Source organism: Gasterosteus aculeatus, chromosome 4 (genome assembly GCF_964276395.1).
Source record: "Gasterosteus aculeatus chromosome 4, fGasAcu3.hap1.1, whole genome shotgun sequence".
Lineage (NCBI taxonomy): Eukaryota > Metazoa > Chordata > Actinopteri > Perciformes > Gasterosteidae > Gasterosteus > Gasterosteus aculeatus.
Window position 1 is genome coordinate 14,048,539 of NC_135691.1, and position 16,298 is coordinate 14,064,836.

Consider the following 16,298-nt stretch of genomic DNA (forward strand, 5'->3'; position numbering starts at 1 on the left):
GATGGGTGCTGTAAACAAATAGAGAACAAATCCTTTGAAGCCGTAAACAGGGCACATTACAACAGCCACCGGGAGACTAGGATACCGCGTGTTCAGTAGAAATACATCTTGAATGTGAGATACAAGTTCATCTTGATGTTCTATTTTTGGATGTCAATGCTAAACTTGCTGGCACACACTCAGGGGGAGCTCGCCGGGCTCGAGTTGATGACAGCAGCATCCTGCTGCGTCTAATAACAGCTAACTCCTCCAGATGTGTGTCATAGACGAGTAAATATTTCATTCTGTGCAACCGTGCACGCATGCAACTGAATCGATGCACGCATGTCTCGGGGTTGACGTGTGCCCCGGTTCGTGCTGCGAATAGAAATCACGTCTCTGGAGAAAAATAAACAGTCTCTGCTGCCATCTAGAGGTGTTTAGGGCGTCCTTACTTTGCTGGGTTTTCTAGTCAAAGGACCTGTTACAAGCACCCCCTCCCTCCTTTTTTTCATACAGTTTATGGCAAACTAAAATATAGTAATGCATTCTGATACGGTTAATGTACCCAATCACTCATGAAAGCATTTAAGAGGGAGTAAAAGTTATATCTAAAGTCCCTCACAGGCAAAGCTTATTTCACTCAGCTCCAGAAGGCAGATGCAGTGTGTGTGTGTGTGTGTGTGTGTGTGTGTGTGTGTGTGTGTGTGTGTGTGTGTGTGTGTGTGTGTGTGTGTGTGTGTGTGTGTGTGTGTGTGTGTGTGTGTGTGTGTGTGTGTGTGTGTGCACATGCCACAGGAAAACGACTTGCAATCTAAACAGCTGTAAATTTCAGCCTGACCTGTGTCAAGACTTTATAACTCAGATTGATTGGAATTACATAATGCTGGCTGTGACTGGCCGACTCCACTCAGTGGATCTGTAAAAGGAAAAGCATTGTGCTGGAGCTCGGGGTGGAAAGACGCCATGATAGATAAAGGCAGGTTCACCGGGGGGCTGAAGGGACCACCGCCGACTGAGGCTGAGGAATCTGACTGTGCCAGCAATTTTGGAACTAGCACACAGGGAACATTTCATTTTATTCCATGGAACATAACGCATAGTAAATCACCTTTATTCTTGGATCTGCCGCTCATTCTTTGGAGCTGGCGCAGTTTACGTCACATATGCTGTCATTAACCTGTACAGCCATAGTCATCTAATGTGCACCACTGAGTGTTTCTTCAGCAAAAAAAGAAGTGAAGTTGAGAAGGTGACTTATTCAAATTTTTGTGATTTTGAGTTCAGATGTTCTCAGTAAAAGTTGTTTTCTTTTAAGTTCACTGATTGATGTTGAGTGCTGAAAAGGTGCTAATGATGCCAAACTATTTATATATAGTATCTAAAATAAAATTGGGAAAATTGTTGTTCTCGGATAATTTTTCCATCAAGCAACCACATCAGCTAAAGTAAAGCCCTTTTTGGACTTTATTAGAGTCATGGTTTTGTTTACAACGTTTGAAACATACTTATGTGAAAATAAAAGACAAATAAAAACGGGATTTGTTGCTTGACTCAGTCAGTGACACTGTGGGATTCATTTGTTTAGATATGTGTTTACCCTCTGAACCAACATTATCTTTATTAAAACAAAAAATTAAGAAATAAAACTTTTGGAAAGTTTTAAAAACGTGGGATTTTTCTTCATTGGTCAAGATAATTGTGCATTGAAATGTCTATGAACCATTGAAAAAGATTCAAATGAGCACAAAAGTGAACTCAAACAGGTTCTGGTCAGCCACTTGATCATCACTAAGGCCACTATAGTGGATCCACATATAAGAGGCAGAATCAACGCTCTGCAGACTCCGCTTGAGGCTACTGAACAGATTATGGATCTCTCAGGATATGCCAGGAGTTTTCGCCTTGTATTTTAGCCCAATGAAAATACATTTCTCCTGAAAATGCTCATTGATCTCAACCTCAATGAGTGGTTAGTTCTCTGGATGAACCATGTAGGGTCTGCGTCAGGGGGAGCATGTCAGGGTACGTCTTCCCCCTGCACAGTTCTCTCTCTTTACGAGTGGATTAATCATCAATAAGAAATTCAAGCTGTCTAATTATCCCACACTAAGGCATATATGGTGCCGTAGTAGCTAGCTAGAAATCTATACAGCCAAGACTATTTTTTAGTTTCTAAATAAGATCTAAAACCAGAGACAGTTTCATCATTTCAATATGTTGAAACGTTGGAATACTTGAACTACCTTAGCGATGTTCCGGACTTACAGGAGAGCCTTTTATAGTACATTTTCAATTAAATTTTCCTGAACTCTACACACATAAATCGAGGTATAGGTTTGTGTCAATGGCAAGTAAAAAAAAATGGCAAAACCACCAAAAGCTGTTGACTCTGAAGAAGAAAGCGTGGAGTCTCTTATCTAGTTAAATATAGTTTCCATCCTGGAAACTAAAAGAGTCATCTAAGATTTAACAACAGACATCGATCATACCTGTTTTAATATGTGTAATATGACGAAAATAGTTAAATCAGTTTAATGTTGTAAATTCTTGTATTCGTAATGTATTTGAAGAGCAAAAGATACATTTCCACCATAAAGAAATATATTTTTGGTTATACACTTAATTTGCTCTTCATTCAAATGTATGGACAAAAATTCCCCCAAATAATTTTGTCCGGAAACTCTTCCTGTATTGGGTTATTTTACAATAATTTTGTTGTTGTCTCTAATGAGATGATTTTGTTATGGCTGCTTTAAATATCTTTCATAAAAGACGGAAAAAATATTTGGCGTGCCATTCTCAAAAAAGACCACCAGAGGGCAGACGCAGCCAACAAGTTCACACAGTGAGGAAACCAAGATGCAGAACTGTTCTCCTGCACCTCAGCGTTGAAAGCAGCTGTAAAAGACATCTGGGTTAGCTGCATGCAAAGTTTCTTAAAGAGTTTTGATGGAGGACATCAACAACATTATGTGACTTGCATCCTGTTCTGCAAGGATGTGTCATTTTGGCTTAAGTAATTCAGCATTATGTACAGAGACACACCGCAGCTCAGGACCCAGACTTCATAGGACGGCACTTTTTACTTTCTTCCAGCTCAAAGATACGGTCGTGCTCAAATCACTCATTGTATGTTACGGTTAATTCTGTGTTATTCTACAAACCCACAACGCCATTAGAAAAGACATTTTCAAACTGTATTTTTTGTTGCTGCAAAACTAACACATGGGAAATGGATTTTCTAGTTTGGGAGCATACAGGTACTGTGTCATTTTTGTAGTAGGACAGCGCTGTGAAAGAAAGCCTCTTGGCTGGAAACAGGTGAAATTGGCTTGAGATGACCACGGGGCAGGAGGATTCTACACGAGTGATTAAACCCACTCAGACCACCATTGCTACTCATCAACGCAGAATCAGGGATATCGACGATACTGAAGAGGAACAACCTGTTCACCCTGCTGCCATCTGGACAGACGGTTAGAAGTGTTGGCTGCTGCACCGGACATTAAAGTATGTTTTCCTCTTTAAATCTTCCGGCACCCTCTATATAGTATTTGGTGTTTTTCATGTAAGGGTCATCTGCATGTTACCTTTCTGGATGGAACACATCGATAAGCCGGTGTGACTTTCATCCTGCCTCACAGGGGATGTGTGATTATGGCTCGAGCAGTTCAGCACTACGGATAGAGACAGACTCCATCTCAGGACCCTGGACAGCACCCGATGGGGCTCAGTGGAAGATGGAGCTTTATACTCACAAATCCCATACAATGGAATGGAATGACTGGTAGGATGAAAATTCACATAACCATGTGAAAGCACGTCTTAAAAGTCTAAGTATGATCTCACAATAAAATGAATACATGTAAGGTAGATTTTATATTTTGGGGGGGATTTTACATCCTCGCAGGACACGGCACCTAATGGCCACCGATGAAACAAGATAGGACGTTTTCAAAAGGAAGTCAGTTATCTGGAGTTTCCTCAAATTGAAGGGGGAGTTGGGGGAAGAAGGGGGATTTTGTAAATACTCGCCCACTACTCCCGCGTCACTGTATCTACGTCAGACAGGGAGTGATGAAGGAAGGCGCACTGTGGCTCCTCGAAGCTGCAAATCAGCTCCATTAAAACGTAGAGTACAGCAACACAATCCAATGATTATTAGTGTTCTCTGGTTTTAGTTTCCTCCACTAGAACGCCTCATAGGATGGTGGACGTCTCGATGTACTTGGGTCATCCTCCGCTCTCGTTGTCAGAGACGAGTCCGCTGATGACGTAATGCGTAACTCGGCGTGGAAAAAGTAGGCTACAAAGCTTAAACACCCCCCTTTTGGTATCAACGACAATACATCTTTTTCATTGCTATTAAAAAATAAATAACAGACTAAATTACAAAAATATGAATGACAGATCAACTTACACAGGAATATATATATATATATATATTCCTGTGTAATATATATATATATATATATATATATATATATATATATATATATTCCTGTGTAAGTTGATCTGTCATTCATATTTTTGTAATTTAGTCTGTTATATATATATATATATATTTAGTCTGTTATATATATATATATAGGGTTAGTATTGTATTCTTATATATATATATATATATATATATATATATATATATATATATATATATATATATATATATATATATATATATATATATATATATATATATATATATATATATATATAGGCTATACAAACATACACACCCCTGCCCCATTTCTTAGTCACAATGGTATCACCCTTCCGATCACCCTCCCGTCCTATGCGTTCATTTGCACACAGAACTGGGATAATGCATTTTCAACGTTTTCCACCCAACGACAATCAATAACTGTTAATTAAAGCAGTTAAAGATAAGGACGCAGAAAAATATATATGACACTACACATATATAGGATGGGGGTTGCATTTGTTAATGAAACGCAAAACAAATGGTGGCAGTCGTAGCGCAATATGGGGCGGGCGCGCAAGAAACAATTCAATGTAGGTCAAGTAGTCTAAATAAAAACAATCTATTGTGTTATGATCTACTTCTGGACAATAGCAGACGTGGAAAAGGGACACGGGGACACGGTGACACGGTGTAGTTCCGTTAAAGTCGTCGTCATGGCTGTACAAGTTCAGATCTCGTGATCAGTAGTGGAGGGAACCATTGTGGAGAGAGGGGGTGTAAGGTGTGGGGGGGGGGCACTCTGAAAGGGGCCGTCCCTGTTGGTGGAGATCAGCCCGCGGAAGGCCCACCTAGTGATCACTTGAAAATATCTCCCATTCAGACGATAGTGTGACTCGACTGTGCGACGGAATCATAAGGGGACAAGTCGACGGCTATTCGTAAAAAAAAAAAAGGTAACGACTCGTTCTCTTTTCATGCATTCTTACGTTATTGTTACAGTTTGTACACGTTTAGAGGTCACCACCATCGGAGGACTTTGCATGTGAACGTCGTTTTTTAAACTGTTTTTTACCGTGCTCTAAAAAAATAAGCTCCTAATTATCCAACATCGCGTTATATATTTAACAACCCGCCTTTTTGTGCAATATCCGTATCAATTTGAGCGGCGAAAATAACGTAACGATGACAATTCCGCCGGGCACGGATGCAGACGTGAGAAATCGGTCGACGCTGTAATGTAATATTTGCATGTGCTAATTAAAGCTTTGACCTGCAGCATCCAGGCGGTGACCCATTTGGTTTGGGCGTCAAATGCAATGACACAAACCGAGGTGTTTTATTTAAAAGCTTCCCTGCTTGTGATCGCACAAGCTCAGATTCCATTCACACGCACACAAGTCGTACGTGTAACGTGTGAGGATGTGCACGAGTAGGTCGTGCCTCCCTTCCCCCAGAAACGTGTTGTAGGCCCTGCAATGCATTTGCTTGCAGTGAGTTACAGTTTGAAGTACAGTCCCTTAACTAAAAGGGCCAGGCTGTTGTTTTCCTCAGCCGAGCTTCTCTCTGCCACTGAGAGCAATAATTAATGAGCGCCTCCATTGTCAACCATTTCATTGAAATCTTTTAGCCTTTGAATATTTCATGCTTTGACGAGGATGTGCAATGGGGGGGGGGGGGGGGGGGGGGGATGCATGAGTGAACAGAGTGGTTTTTTACTCAGTCAGGATCTACCGAAGGAGGCGGTGCTGCCTTCTTTTACTGTAAATTGTGGTCATATAATGGACTCGTATTCATAGAGATATAAATTAAATTGCTATTATTATGAGCTATTGAATGTCACACATGCATAAAAAAGAGATGTGTAAAGCGTGCCAGCAGTGATTGTGACTAACGGCGGGTATGGTCCTTATCTCCACAGTTACTCGGCCAAGATGGATGTGTTTATGAAGGGTTTGTCTAAAGCCAAAGAGGGGATGGCTGTGGCAGCAGAGAAGACCAAGGAGGGAGTCGCGGTTGCAGCTGAAAAGACTAAAGAAGGAGTTATGTTTGTAGGTAAGATGATCGCACAGTTTTCAGATTATTTGACATGCAACCACTGGCACATTGAGACTGCCAATGATATAGAATGTAATGGGCTGCGACGGATCAGGAGAGAGAACACTCCTGCAGTAAATGGTTTAATTATTCAAAAACCCTTCACTTGCACAATAAATAGCAGTCAGCTTCCCTCAAACATGCAAGCAACCAGCTGGCAGTGTGTATTGCTGATTCTCTAACCTCTCTGTGCACCACTACCATGATACTGTGACAATATTACCCCTTCATGCTTAACTTCCTATTTATCAGACTCAATGTGGGATGGAATCTAAATGACTGAGTTAAAAGTGTACAATATAATATAACTAATCAGATGAACTAAATCTAATATCTTTATTTATGCTGGCTGATTAAATGTATTAAATAATCATGTAACCGTATGTAGTGTCAAACCATCCAGTATTAACGAGTGATTTTAAAAAGGATGCACTTGGAGCTACAGTATTTTGACATGTGTGATGTAATACAAGGCTCTCAATCTCCTTGCACCTGACTTGACTGGGCTACAAGCAGAATATGGGAATAGGGGGTGGGGGGCGCAGGTTGGTGGGGGAAGCACATTGTAAAGCAGTCCCAGTTCGCGGACTGCAAAGATCACTGCTACTGTTACCTGAGTTCACAGATGCCCGAATGTGTGCCGTAGATTGTTGGCTGAATCCATTTTGCTTCCACTTTATTCAATGGAAGACATGTTACATGAAGGAGGATGGATACCTGAAAGAAAGTAGAGCAAGGTGCTGAGCCAGCGAACACTAGAAACAGACAAATGATTGTCTCAAAAGCTTTGATCGTCTTGTGTCCGTAATGAAACAGTTTCCCAGTCGTCACGTTTCAGCTTCACGATTTACTTGTGATGATGGTTGTGCAACGTGATCTCCAAAACCTGTTCGTAAAAATGTATACGAAATATTCGACATAGAAATTCGTAACAATACATACTAACTGGCCGTGGTTAACCACCACCATATCACCATATCACTATAGGCACTGCTAACCAGTTATATTGTGTAAATTATGAAAACCAAGCTCAATTGATTCAAATATTCCCGAAAATGATAGCAACCAAATCTTTGAGAACCAAGTTTGAGTTGTATATATTTCATTTAATATCTATAACTAACTATAATTGTCATTAGCCGTTAATCTCAGTAGTATTTTCTTCATTTTTTAATAAATCATTTGGTCTATAAAATGTGAGAAAAGGGTGTTCATCAAAATTACATGAGATTTCTTGTTGTATCCAACTCACAGTCCGAAGCCTCGAGACCAACTACAGTCACATGAGATCAAGTAAAGCAGAACATCCTCATGATTAAAAGGGCTGGAAGTAGATCACTATTGACTTTTCTTTGTGTAACATTCTAGTCATTCACCACATAATTAAGAATGGTGATCATCACTTGTTTTATTATATTTAACGTGATTTCACATATGTCCCAAGCTGTACGTCTACACCGACAAACCCAGTGACACACCTGCTGTTTGCTCCACAGTCACCGGCCCTCTCCATTGATTCAGTGACATTTTTGTGTTGCAAGACAAGTTGTCTGTGGCGTGTGCATTTAGATAGCACCTGTTCATATGTATTACCGTGTACCTGTCATGCATCGGCAGAAGCAAACATGTCAATCTGCAGTAAGAACACATGCATGCTCATGTTACGCCTTCTCCATGCTGCGTCTCATCGGGCGTTTTGCCGATGGTGGACAGAGAGGGATAGTAGCATGTCCATCTCATGTGGCATCGCTGTGCTCCTGCATGCTGCTTGTTGAGCAGAACGGTGCCCTAGAAAGCTGCGTATGATTCGCTTGAAGGCGCCTTCTTGGAGGAGGGGTAAGAGTAATGTGATAGGCCTAAGGCCCACCTTTTGACAGCTGCTGCAGACCGCCCACCCAGCTGAGCTGCGTGCAGACAGCGCGAGTAAGGCAAGGGGAGGCGGAAATGAGGAAAAACCCACTGTACTAGATCCCGTTTAATGTGACAACTGCAGAATACTTCGGTAGAGCATTAACAGCATGCACCCTACCACGACAGTCTCAGTATATCTCATACTACCATTTGCTGAACCGTAGCTACTGCAAACAATTATTAATTCATTGATTTGATGCTAATGGATAATTGGCTCTATACATACTTTTTTATTTGAATTTCATTTTCCTTAATGAGCTTGAAATGTATTTTATTTCCATCTTTATTATGGAATATGCGCCGTGGTAGCTGCACTGCAGCAGAGCAGATTCTTAAAGCCACATCTTAGCTCTATGTTTTGCTTTGAGACTCGGCTTCCGTTGTTCTGTACTTCATTTCATGTCTCCTCGGTGGGCTTTTTAAAGGCCCTCATGGAGCAACAAGGCATGTGACTACTGCACTGTAGAGAGGAGGGCAATGCTTGAGTAATCACAACCAGTGGGAACCGTTTGATTGCCCAACAGCTTGATGGAGTACGAGTAGATGGATGAGTTCTGCCGATGGTCAGAGAATTGATTGGTGGTTTTTGCTGTAAGTCGGAGTTGAATAACTCACTCACTATAGATGTACCAGGCAGCAATGATTGCTCTATTATTTCTTTTAGAGCTGTAAATAAAAAACTGACTGATATTGCATCGGTTGTGGGAAAATTATTTGACAGATCAAAGAGAAGGACGCTAGTTAGCTTTCACAGCAGTGCTGTCTTTGAATGTAATACTGCTTGTTTATTATGTCGGGCTTATCATTAGTGTGTCATGATTCATGGTAGATCAAGGTGGTGAAAGACGGAGGTATTGCAGAAATGATGCAAGAAATCACAATCCAGCCTATAACTGTGAGTGAATGGCACTAGTGATTTAGTAGGTAGTTTCGGGAGAGTTTAGAGTTCTACAAACACAAAAGAAAAATATTCTGAAAGGTAAAATGTCAAATGTCAAAAGTAAACTTTTTTTTTTTGTTAATTCAGGTAACAAGGCCAAAGACGGCGTGGGCTCAGGTGAGTTTTCACTTCACTAGTGACAAAGTTTCATTACTGTGACCAGCCACTTACTCCTGACTGAGAAACAGCAATTTAATTACGGTAATGGGGTCATTATGTACGATAGTCAATTGTAAAACAAAAGGGGCCGGACATGATGTGCTTTAATCTGTCTGCTGAATCTGTTTAGATCACGGTCATGTGTTTGTGTGTATGTGTGTGTGTGTGTGTGTTTGTGTGTGTGTTCATGATGTTATCGGCTCTCTGCAGTGGCTGAGAAGACCCATGGAGCCGTCGGGAACATTGTTGCTGCCACGGGTCTGGGGAAGAAGGACGAATTCCCTGCTGACATGAATGTATGTACCCGGTTACGCCATCAGCTCCCTGGTAGCACACACGCAGTGAGGTGTAACACCCTGTTCCAGTTTATTTAGTGCGTCGCTTTTGTATGACGAGGCATGGCAGTGTTCACGCACACCCACGGGAAATCAGTACGCCTCAATTGTGAAACATCAGAGTGGTTATGTATGTTTGTAAGGTCCGTTTTGCTTTTTCATACCTCTTTATAGAATAAAAACATGCTTGTTAAAGATATCACATTTCCAATAGTTTAAAACTCTGTAAAACAGCAAAACCCGTGTTCAATCGACTTGAATCCAGTTCCGGATACAAAAGTCACATAGAGTTGACAACTTGCTGTAAGTTGTGTTCATTAAAGTGTGGATGGGATTGCGGTTGTTGCGGTGCCAGATTTCAGCAGGGATAAACACTGTGACGGGATGATGAATTTGCGTGTCACTTAAACATCGATGCCTTACTGGTCTGCGACCTTTTCATTAGTTCATTGTGCGAAACACAACAAACTATTTTTTGTTTTTTCCTAAAAAAATATTTGACTTGTTTAAAACATTTGTCTCTATCATTACCATGCGCTCGACAACATGATTCTCAAGTAATACACATTCTATTGATTGTTTTTTTTGCTTGTTAAACCTCCTGGTCGTGCGCTATAAGAATTTCGCATTTCACTGTCAGACTGTGGGTGAGGTCCTCGTGCTGTCCAAAGCCTTCATCCCTCAGAGCTGGACTCACTAATCTAGTAAATCTGACAGCCTGCTCTAATAGGCTTCTCAGGGGCACTCGCTGACTGATAAAAACCATCATTCAGCACACAACACCCTGAAAACTGATTTTTAAACTGTCCCTATTGCCTGTATATCCTCTGTGTGACTATATTTTGCACTTCTCTCCGTCAGTGATGCGTCTGATTAGGTTTGTCTTTATTGTGGTTCTCCATTCTGCAGCATTTAAGGCCTCGCTATTCATGTCGGTGGGCTTACAGCAATAACAGGATACGGTACATAGGATTATGGCCTGTTCTTCTCCGACCTAATTGACTTGATTAGTGCTGGGTTTAAAAATAAATGTGTGTTGACCCACTAGCTTTGTTTTAAGGCCTCAAGGTAGGGTGTGCTTCAAAGATGGAGCGCTGCAGAAAGCGAACCGAAGGAGAGTTTTACAGTGTCAAGAAATCAATCAATGTCAGTGTCACTTTATAAAAAGATAAGACTGCTGGTATTCTCTGTTTTTGTTACTGTAAATGAAAACCAACAATTAATCACCCATGCTAACATTCTTGTCTTGTTATCAAATTTCTTACCCCTCCTTCCATTGTTGTACACAAATAATGAGTATCTCATTCAGCCACATCATTGCATTCGGTGACATGTTCCTTTGTTGTAATCAACACAGACAACTCAAGTTAATCTTAAATCAAGAGCAAGAAATTGGTCTAAACTAAAACTAGCAACTTTCTTGCTAGATACGCACACATGCTAGCTGCTAGCATCAGGGAAACAGCAGCACTGGCCAGGATTTTCCTATCTACCGTACACCAGCTCCAATGTACCCATGAAATACTTGCGTCCTCCGGCGGGTTTCTTTGAGGGTCTGGCGGTGATATCCAGCTCAAAGAGTTCAGCTTCCCGTGCATCTACTTGTATGTATCTCTGGTAAACCTGGTGCTCCGTTCTGTGACTCAAATGTAATATTGATTTAATACCAACGCAGTAACTTTAGTTGCTGTGGTTACTGTGTAGATCTTTTCCATCCTCATTTTCTCTGTCTTTCTGTCTCTGCAGCCTGAGGAGTACGGGCAGGAGGCCATGGAGGGCCAGGGAGATGCAATGCTTCAGGCAGAAGGGGAGACATATGATGAGTCCCAGCAGGTAATCAGCCTACACGTCACAAAGTGCATACATGTGTCTTCTGCCTCACAATAACGAATGTGTGTCCTCGTGTTGAAGTAAGATTGTTATAGTGAATACATCGAATGTAGCACCACCTGCCTACATTGAGCATTGGGAGTGTGTCGGTGTGCATGTGTGTGTGTGTGTGTGTGTGTGTGTGTGTGTGTGTGTGTGTGTGTGTGTGTGTGTGTGTGTGTGTGTGTGTGTGTGTGTGTGTGTGTGTGTGTGTGTGTGTGTGTGTGTGTGTGTGGAGAAAGGATAGGTGTGTGACACCGGTGGTTATTTTTGGAATTTGCCTGTCAGAGGCGAGATAAACTCTGCAGAACATATTGCTTTGAAGAAAGAATTTAGCTAAGAGTCAATCAAGATACCACACAATGTACAGTGCGCCATGTGGGAAAGATAACCACTGGGATATTAAAGGATTTCAATCTCTGCATGCTATGTCTTTAGCAGAAACAACAATATATTAATATTAACAATTAAGCTTCATTTGGAGGAGGATTTCATTTTGCCAATGATGTTCAATTTATTCAATGTATTTAGTTGTATTCTCTTTTCTTTTTCGTTTGTGGATTATTGCCATGATCGGTTAAGGTATAAAACCGAGATATTCCCTGAAATAAAAATGAAAAATGTATTTCTCAAAGGCAGTAGCTTGTATCATCCATGTCCTCCTCCATCTCCCTCTCCTGCTTCTCTCCTCCGCATCGCTTCCCCTCCCCCATCGTTTGCTACACCAGCAATATGTGAGCTCTCTCTCAATGGGTGTGGTGATGACGCTCTCTGCTATGCATTGTGGGTAATGTCAGGGTCTCCCTGCAGTGCTGTGAATATGGAGCCCGAGTGAACCAAGCCCTCTTTTACCATTTGCCATTAGAATCCGTCTCAGTATCACTTTTGGTTTCTGGAACACATTAGATATCTGAAGACTATTTCATATTCCCTGAGGGTGTCTTGTTTTTTTTATGACCATGTGTGTGAAGGAGGCATGTGAAGGGTTAAAAGGATGCTGGCTATGGGCTCACGACTCATCCTTGAAGCTTGTGTAGGCTTTTGCTGCCCTCTGCAGGGAGAAGAGAGAGAGACAGAGAGTAAGAGAGAGAGAGAGGATGAGAGAGAGAGAGTAGAGGAGCTTAGAGCTGTTAATAGACAGTTGTGATAGATGGACTTCATTACCTATAGTAGACTGCAATCACAAGATACAATCACCCTTTTGAGAGAGATATATATATTCCGATTTGTGTCCTTTTCAACTCTTAATCGAGGTCTTATTGTTTAATTTAACAGTGGAGCTTCTCTGCTTCGGATTTGACCCGCCTGTGTCTTAAAAATCTCTTCTTCTTTTCCCAGGATTACGAGCCAGAAGCGTAAAAGCACCAGCCGAAGCTACCAACAAACCAGCAGCACAGTAATATTTCTAATAATAAAAAGGACAAATGCTGAAATGAATCACTATTATACTCCCGTTGCAAAAAAATCAACATAAAAAGACAAGCATTCCCACTTAAAAATGTTCTTCCTTCAAGACAAATCTTTTATTATTATATATTGTAAATGTCATGTTATTAATGTAATGTGTTGTAGGTAATTATTGAGCCGTAGGATTGGTCCTCTCTGTCTCATTTCCTTGACTCCCTCCCAATGAAATGAGACCAGAGCCAGGGCCGGTGACTTTGTACTTGTGTGTACCTGTATTTAGAAATGTGCAATAGATGTTTGTCATCTTCCAATGAGACATTGGGAGCGGAAAAAATAAATATGTCCGGTTGCAAGCAGATATGAAAACAATAATACCCTCCTATGTGTCGACAAAGCCTGTTTGTGGGTTCTTTCTTTTTTGTTTTGCATTTCTTTGAACTTTTTTGAAGTGAGAGTTTTTTACATTGTATCTTTATATTTGCTTGTGAAATCATTCCAGTAAATCTGTAATCTCTGACATTGACAGAGTATACATATTTGTGTGTGCGTGTGTTTGTGTGTACTGAAGATTTTAACGAGTTAAAGTCAATATAATGTCTTGAAATCATAATGGTTGTCATATCAAAACGTGCTTTCAATTGCAGGACTTGTCAATATAAAGGTTTATGTGTTAAGCCAGACATACATTCCTCTGTAAATAAAGATTAAAAACAGAAACCCTTCGATAGTGTTGTTTGATAATGTTTAAAATCACTTTTGGCATTCAACACTCAATCCTAAACCTCTTTTAACCAATGTTTTTTTCTTCTCGGCGGTCTATCTATTTAATATCCCCCCTCACATGTTTCCCTTTTCTGCTCACGCTTGTCTGGGGGAATCATGTGGGGGTTTGATTACAGGATGTGTAAATTCTGCTGAGCGGGCTTCTGGCCCTTGGCAGAGTCCGCTGCCATAGTCGGGATGCCAGTCGGATCAGGGGCTCTTTGGCCGGGCTTTGTTTGGGTTAATCCGCCTGGAACGTGCGTGCTCGGTGGTGTCTGCCTCAAACAGAGGGTATAAACAGCCTCTCGTGCGACCGTTGTGTCAAGTGTGGACGCTGCGGGGACGAAGACAGGAGCCATGGCCTCTTTCAAGAAGTCCTTCGAGAGCCTGAAAGGCACGAGCCACTCGGCCACGAAGGGAGTCACGGACACTGCAGGTAGAGCTCCAGCTTTGACGCGGCACTCGGCCTGGCAAAGGCTTTTATTGCCTCAATGGTTTGAATTTCTTGATTGACAAAGAACAACTCGATAGGTAAAGCAGTTCATTCACAAACGTCTAAAGTAGTTTTTCACGTGTAAACGACTGAGATTGTCAAACTTGGGTTTATTTAACAAAGTTTAAGAATTCAAAAGCCAGTCAGTCACAGTTTGTTTCTGTCATGTGGTGTTTTCCAGTGCAGGCAGCTCAAGAAGCTGTGCAGCAGGTGGCAGAGTCCTCCAAAGAAACAGCAAACATAGGTAATTCACACTGCTCTGTCTGTGGGTATTTTACTAAAGATGCTAAAATTGTCACATCAAATGTTCGATTGTTGATGGAAGCCGAATCCTGAAATGACTTATTATTTGAAGACACCGTGTCGATATTACAAATTAACTATTACAGGAACAGAGCAATTAAGACAATTTATTTAATACAAGCTTTTGATATACACGCAAACATAAATATATAAGAGTTTAAATGAAAGATGATAACCAAAGTCAAATTGTGCTCAACAATGTCTTCAGCCTAAGACTGAGGTTTTGTTGCTTAACTGAATATTTCTCCTCTGCTACGATGTGAATCTTTGAAGCTACGCAAGAGGCTGGCCGACAGACTCAGGCCGCTATAGGAAATGCTGCGGACAAAGCCACAGACACCATCAAAGAGTTTGGACAGAAATTTGAGAGCAAATGATCCCTGAAAAAAATGGATATTATGTCCATTTTAGACAAGTGAATATTCCTGAATTTATCTCTTATTTTTTTCTCACATTTTCCCATTTGTATTTCTTGCTTTACTATCACTTTCATTAAACGTGACTATTTTGGAAAATAAAAAAACGATACCAGCATGTTTGTCAGGTTTTTATAGTGTGATACCCTGCTGCACACGGTGGAGGTGACCCTGATAGTGCTGCATCTGTTTTTTTGCTCGCTAACAAATCCCCGTGTTTATTATTACCAACGCGATGCTGAAAAGGTGGCCTTTGGTAGGCTGATGGCTCCTGATGAGAATATGATCAGCGCCGTCTACCTTGGCGCTCAGCAGCGCACCTCCCTGCATCACACTACGCGGTTGCTAGGCAACAGCAATCTGTGGCGGCAAGTGATTGGTGGAGACCTTTGAGTTAGTAGCGAGACTTCTTCTGTCAGTACATAGTGTTCTGGGGGAAAAAAGGGAAGATTCATAAAAAAAAAGGGAAACGTATACATCCCCAGCTCCAAACTGTTACTCAAGGCAAAGAAAATGATCGATGCTCCGGAGAACTAAATGTAAGAAAGTAGAGAGGTCGGTGAGACGAATGAGAAGGAAAGACGCTGGGTTTACAAAGAGTGTTTGTGTGGGAGGGCAGCTCTCCTTCCCCCGAGCTCCTTCAGCTGATCTCCCCCGCTGTCTTTCATGTGCTTTCACTGCTGCAGCACAACGCTCACATTTTCTAATATGTCAGAGAATTCTCTGCAAAAAAGACCAGAGTTTGAATTGCTCTCAGGTCCTCTATTAAGCCTGTCTGCCTCCACAAATGTCAATTGGTTTTGGTTTGTAGGAAATGTCCTTTTGATCTTTTCAGCCTATTTTTTATTACGATTGTGCATACTTAACAATGAGAGTGGTCAAACAAATGAACCCTTTAGTCACAGACTGCTGTCTTACCTAAAGGAACAATCCACAATTAAGAGGAGCACGCTCTTCTCTTTTACATACTTCACCCTCCCACCAGAAGTCCTCACACCAATCATCTGTAGTACCACGGCACCTTTCATCTCCAATTTTTGCCTTCCAAAAAGCAGGTTGACTAATTTACAGGTTCATCTCTCTGCCCAAAGTTTGCCCTTGTGTTTTTATGAAAACCTGTGACTAATTACTATGATTTACTGATGATTAGAGAGCTGAAAAGAGATTTTGTCATCACATTACCACTCGCTGCCAGAACCCGATT

The 16,298-nt window shown here is 41.3% G+C and overlaps 2 protein-coding genes across 2 annotated transcripts; both read left to right on the top strand.

Annotated features, from left to right (window-relative positions):
* Nucleotides 1-5,134: 5,134 nt before the first annotated feature.
* On the top strand, nt 5,135-13,837 carry sncb (synuclein, beta). Its single transcript, XM_040173910.2, has 6 exons — nt 5,135-5,358; nt 6,324-6,457; nt 9,438-9,467; nt 9,720-9,805; nt 11,591-11,677; nt 13,052-13,837. The coding sequence occupies exons 2-6, from the start codon at nt 6,337-6,339 to the stop codon at nt 13,070-13,072; spliced, it is 345 nt and encodes a 114-aa protein (XP_040029844.1). The 5' UTR covers nt 5,135-5,358; nt 6,324-6,336; the 3' UTR covers nt 13,073-13,837.
* Nucleotides 13,828-15,212, top strand: adirf (adipogenesis regulatory factor). The gene is made up of 3 exons (XM_078102344.1): nt 13,828-14,318; nt 14,557-14,619; nt 14,952-15,212. The coding sequence occupies exons 1-3, from the start codon at nt 14,240-14,242 to the stop codon at nt 15,053-15,055; spliced, it is 246 nt and encodes an 81-aa protein (XP_077958470.1). The 5' UTR covers nt 13,828-14,239; the 3' UTR covers nt 15,056-15,212.
* Nucleotides 15,213-16,298: the final 1,086 nt, after the last annotated feature.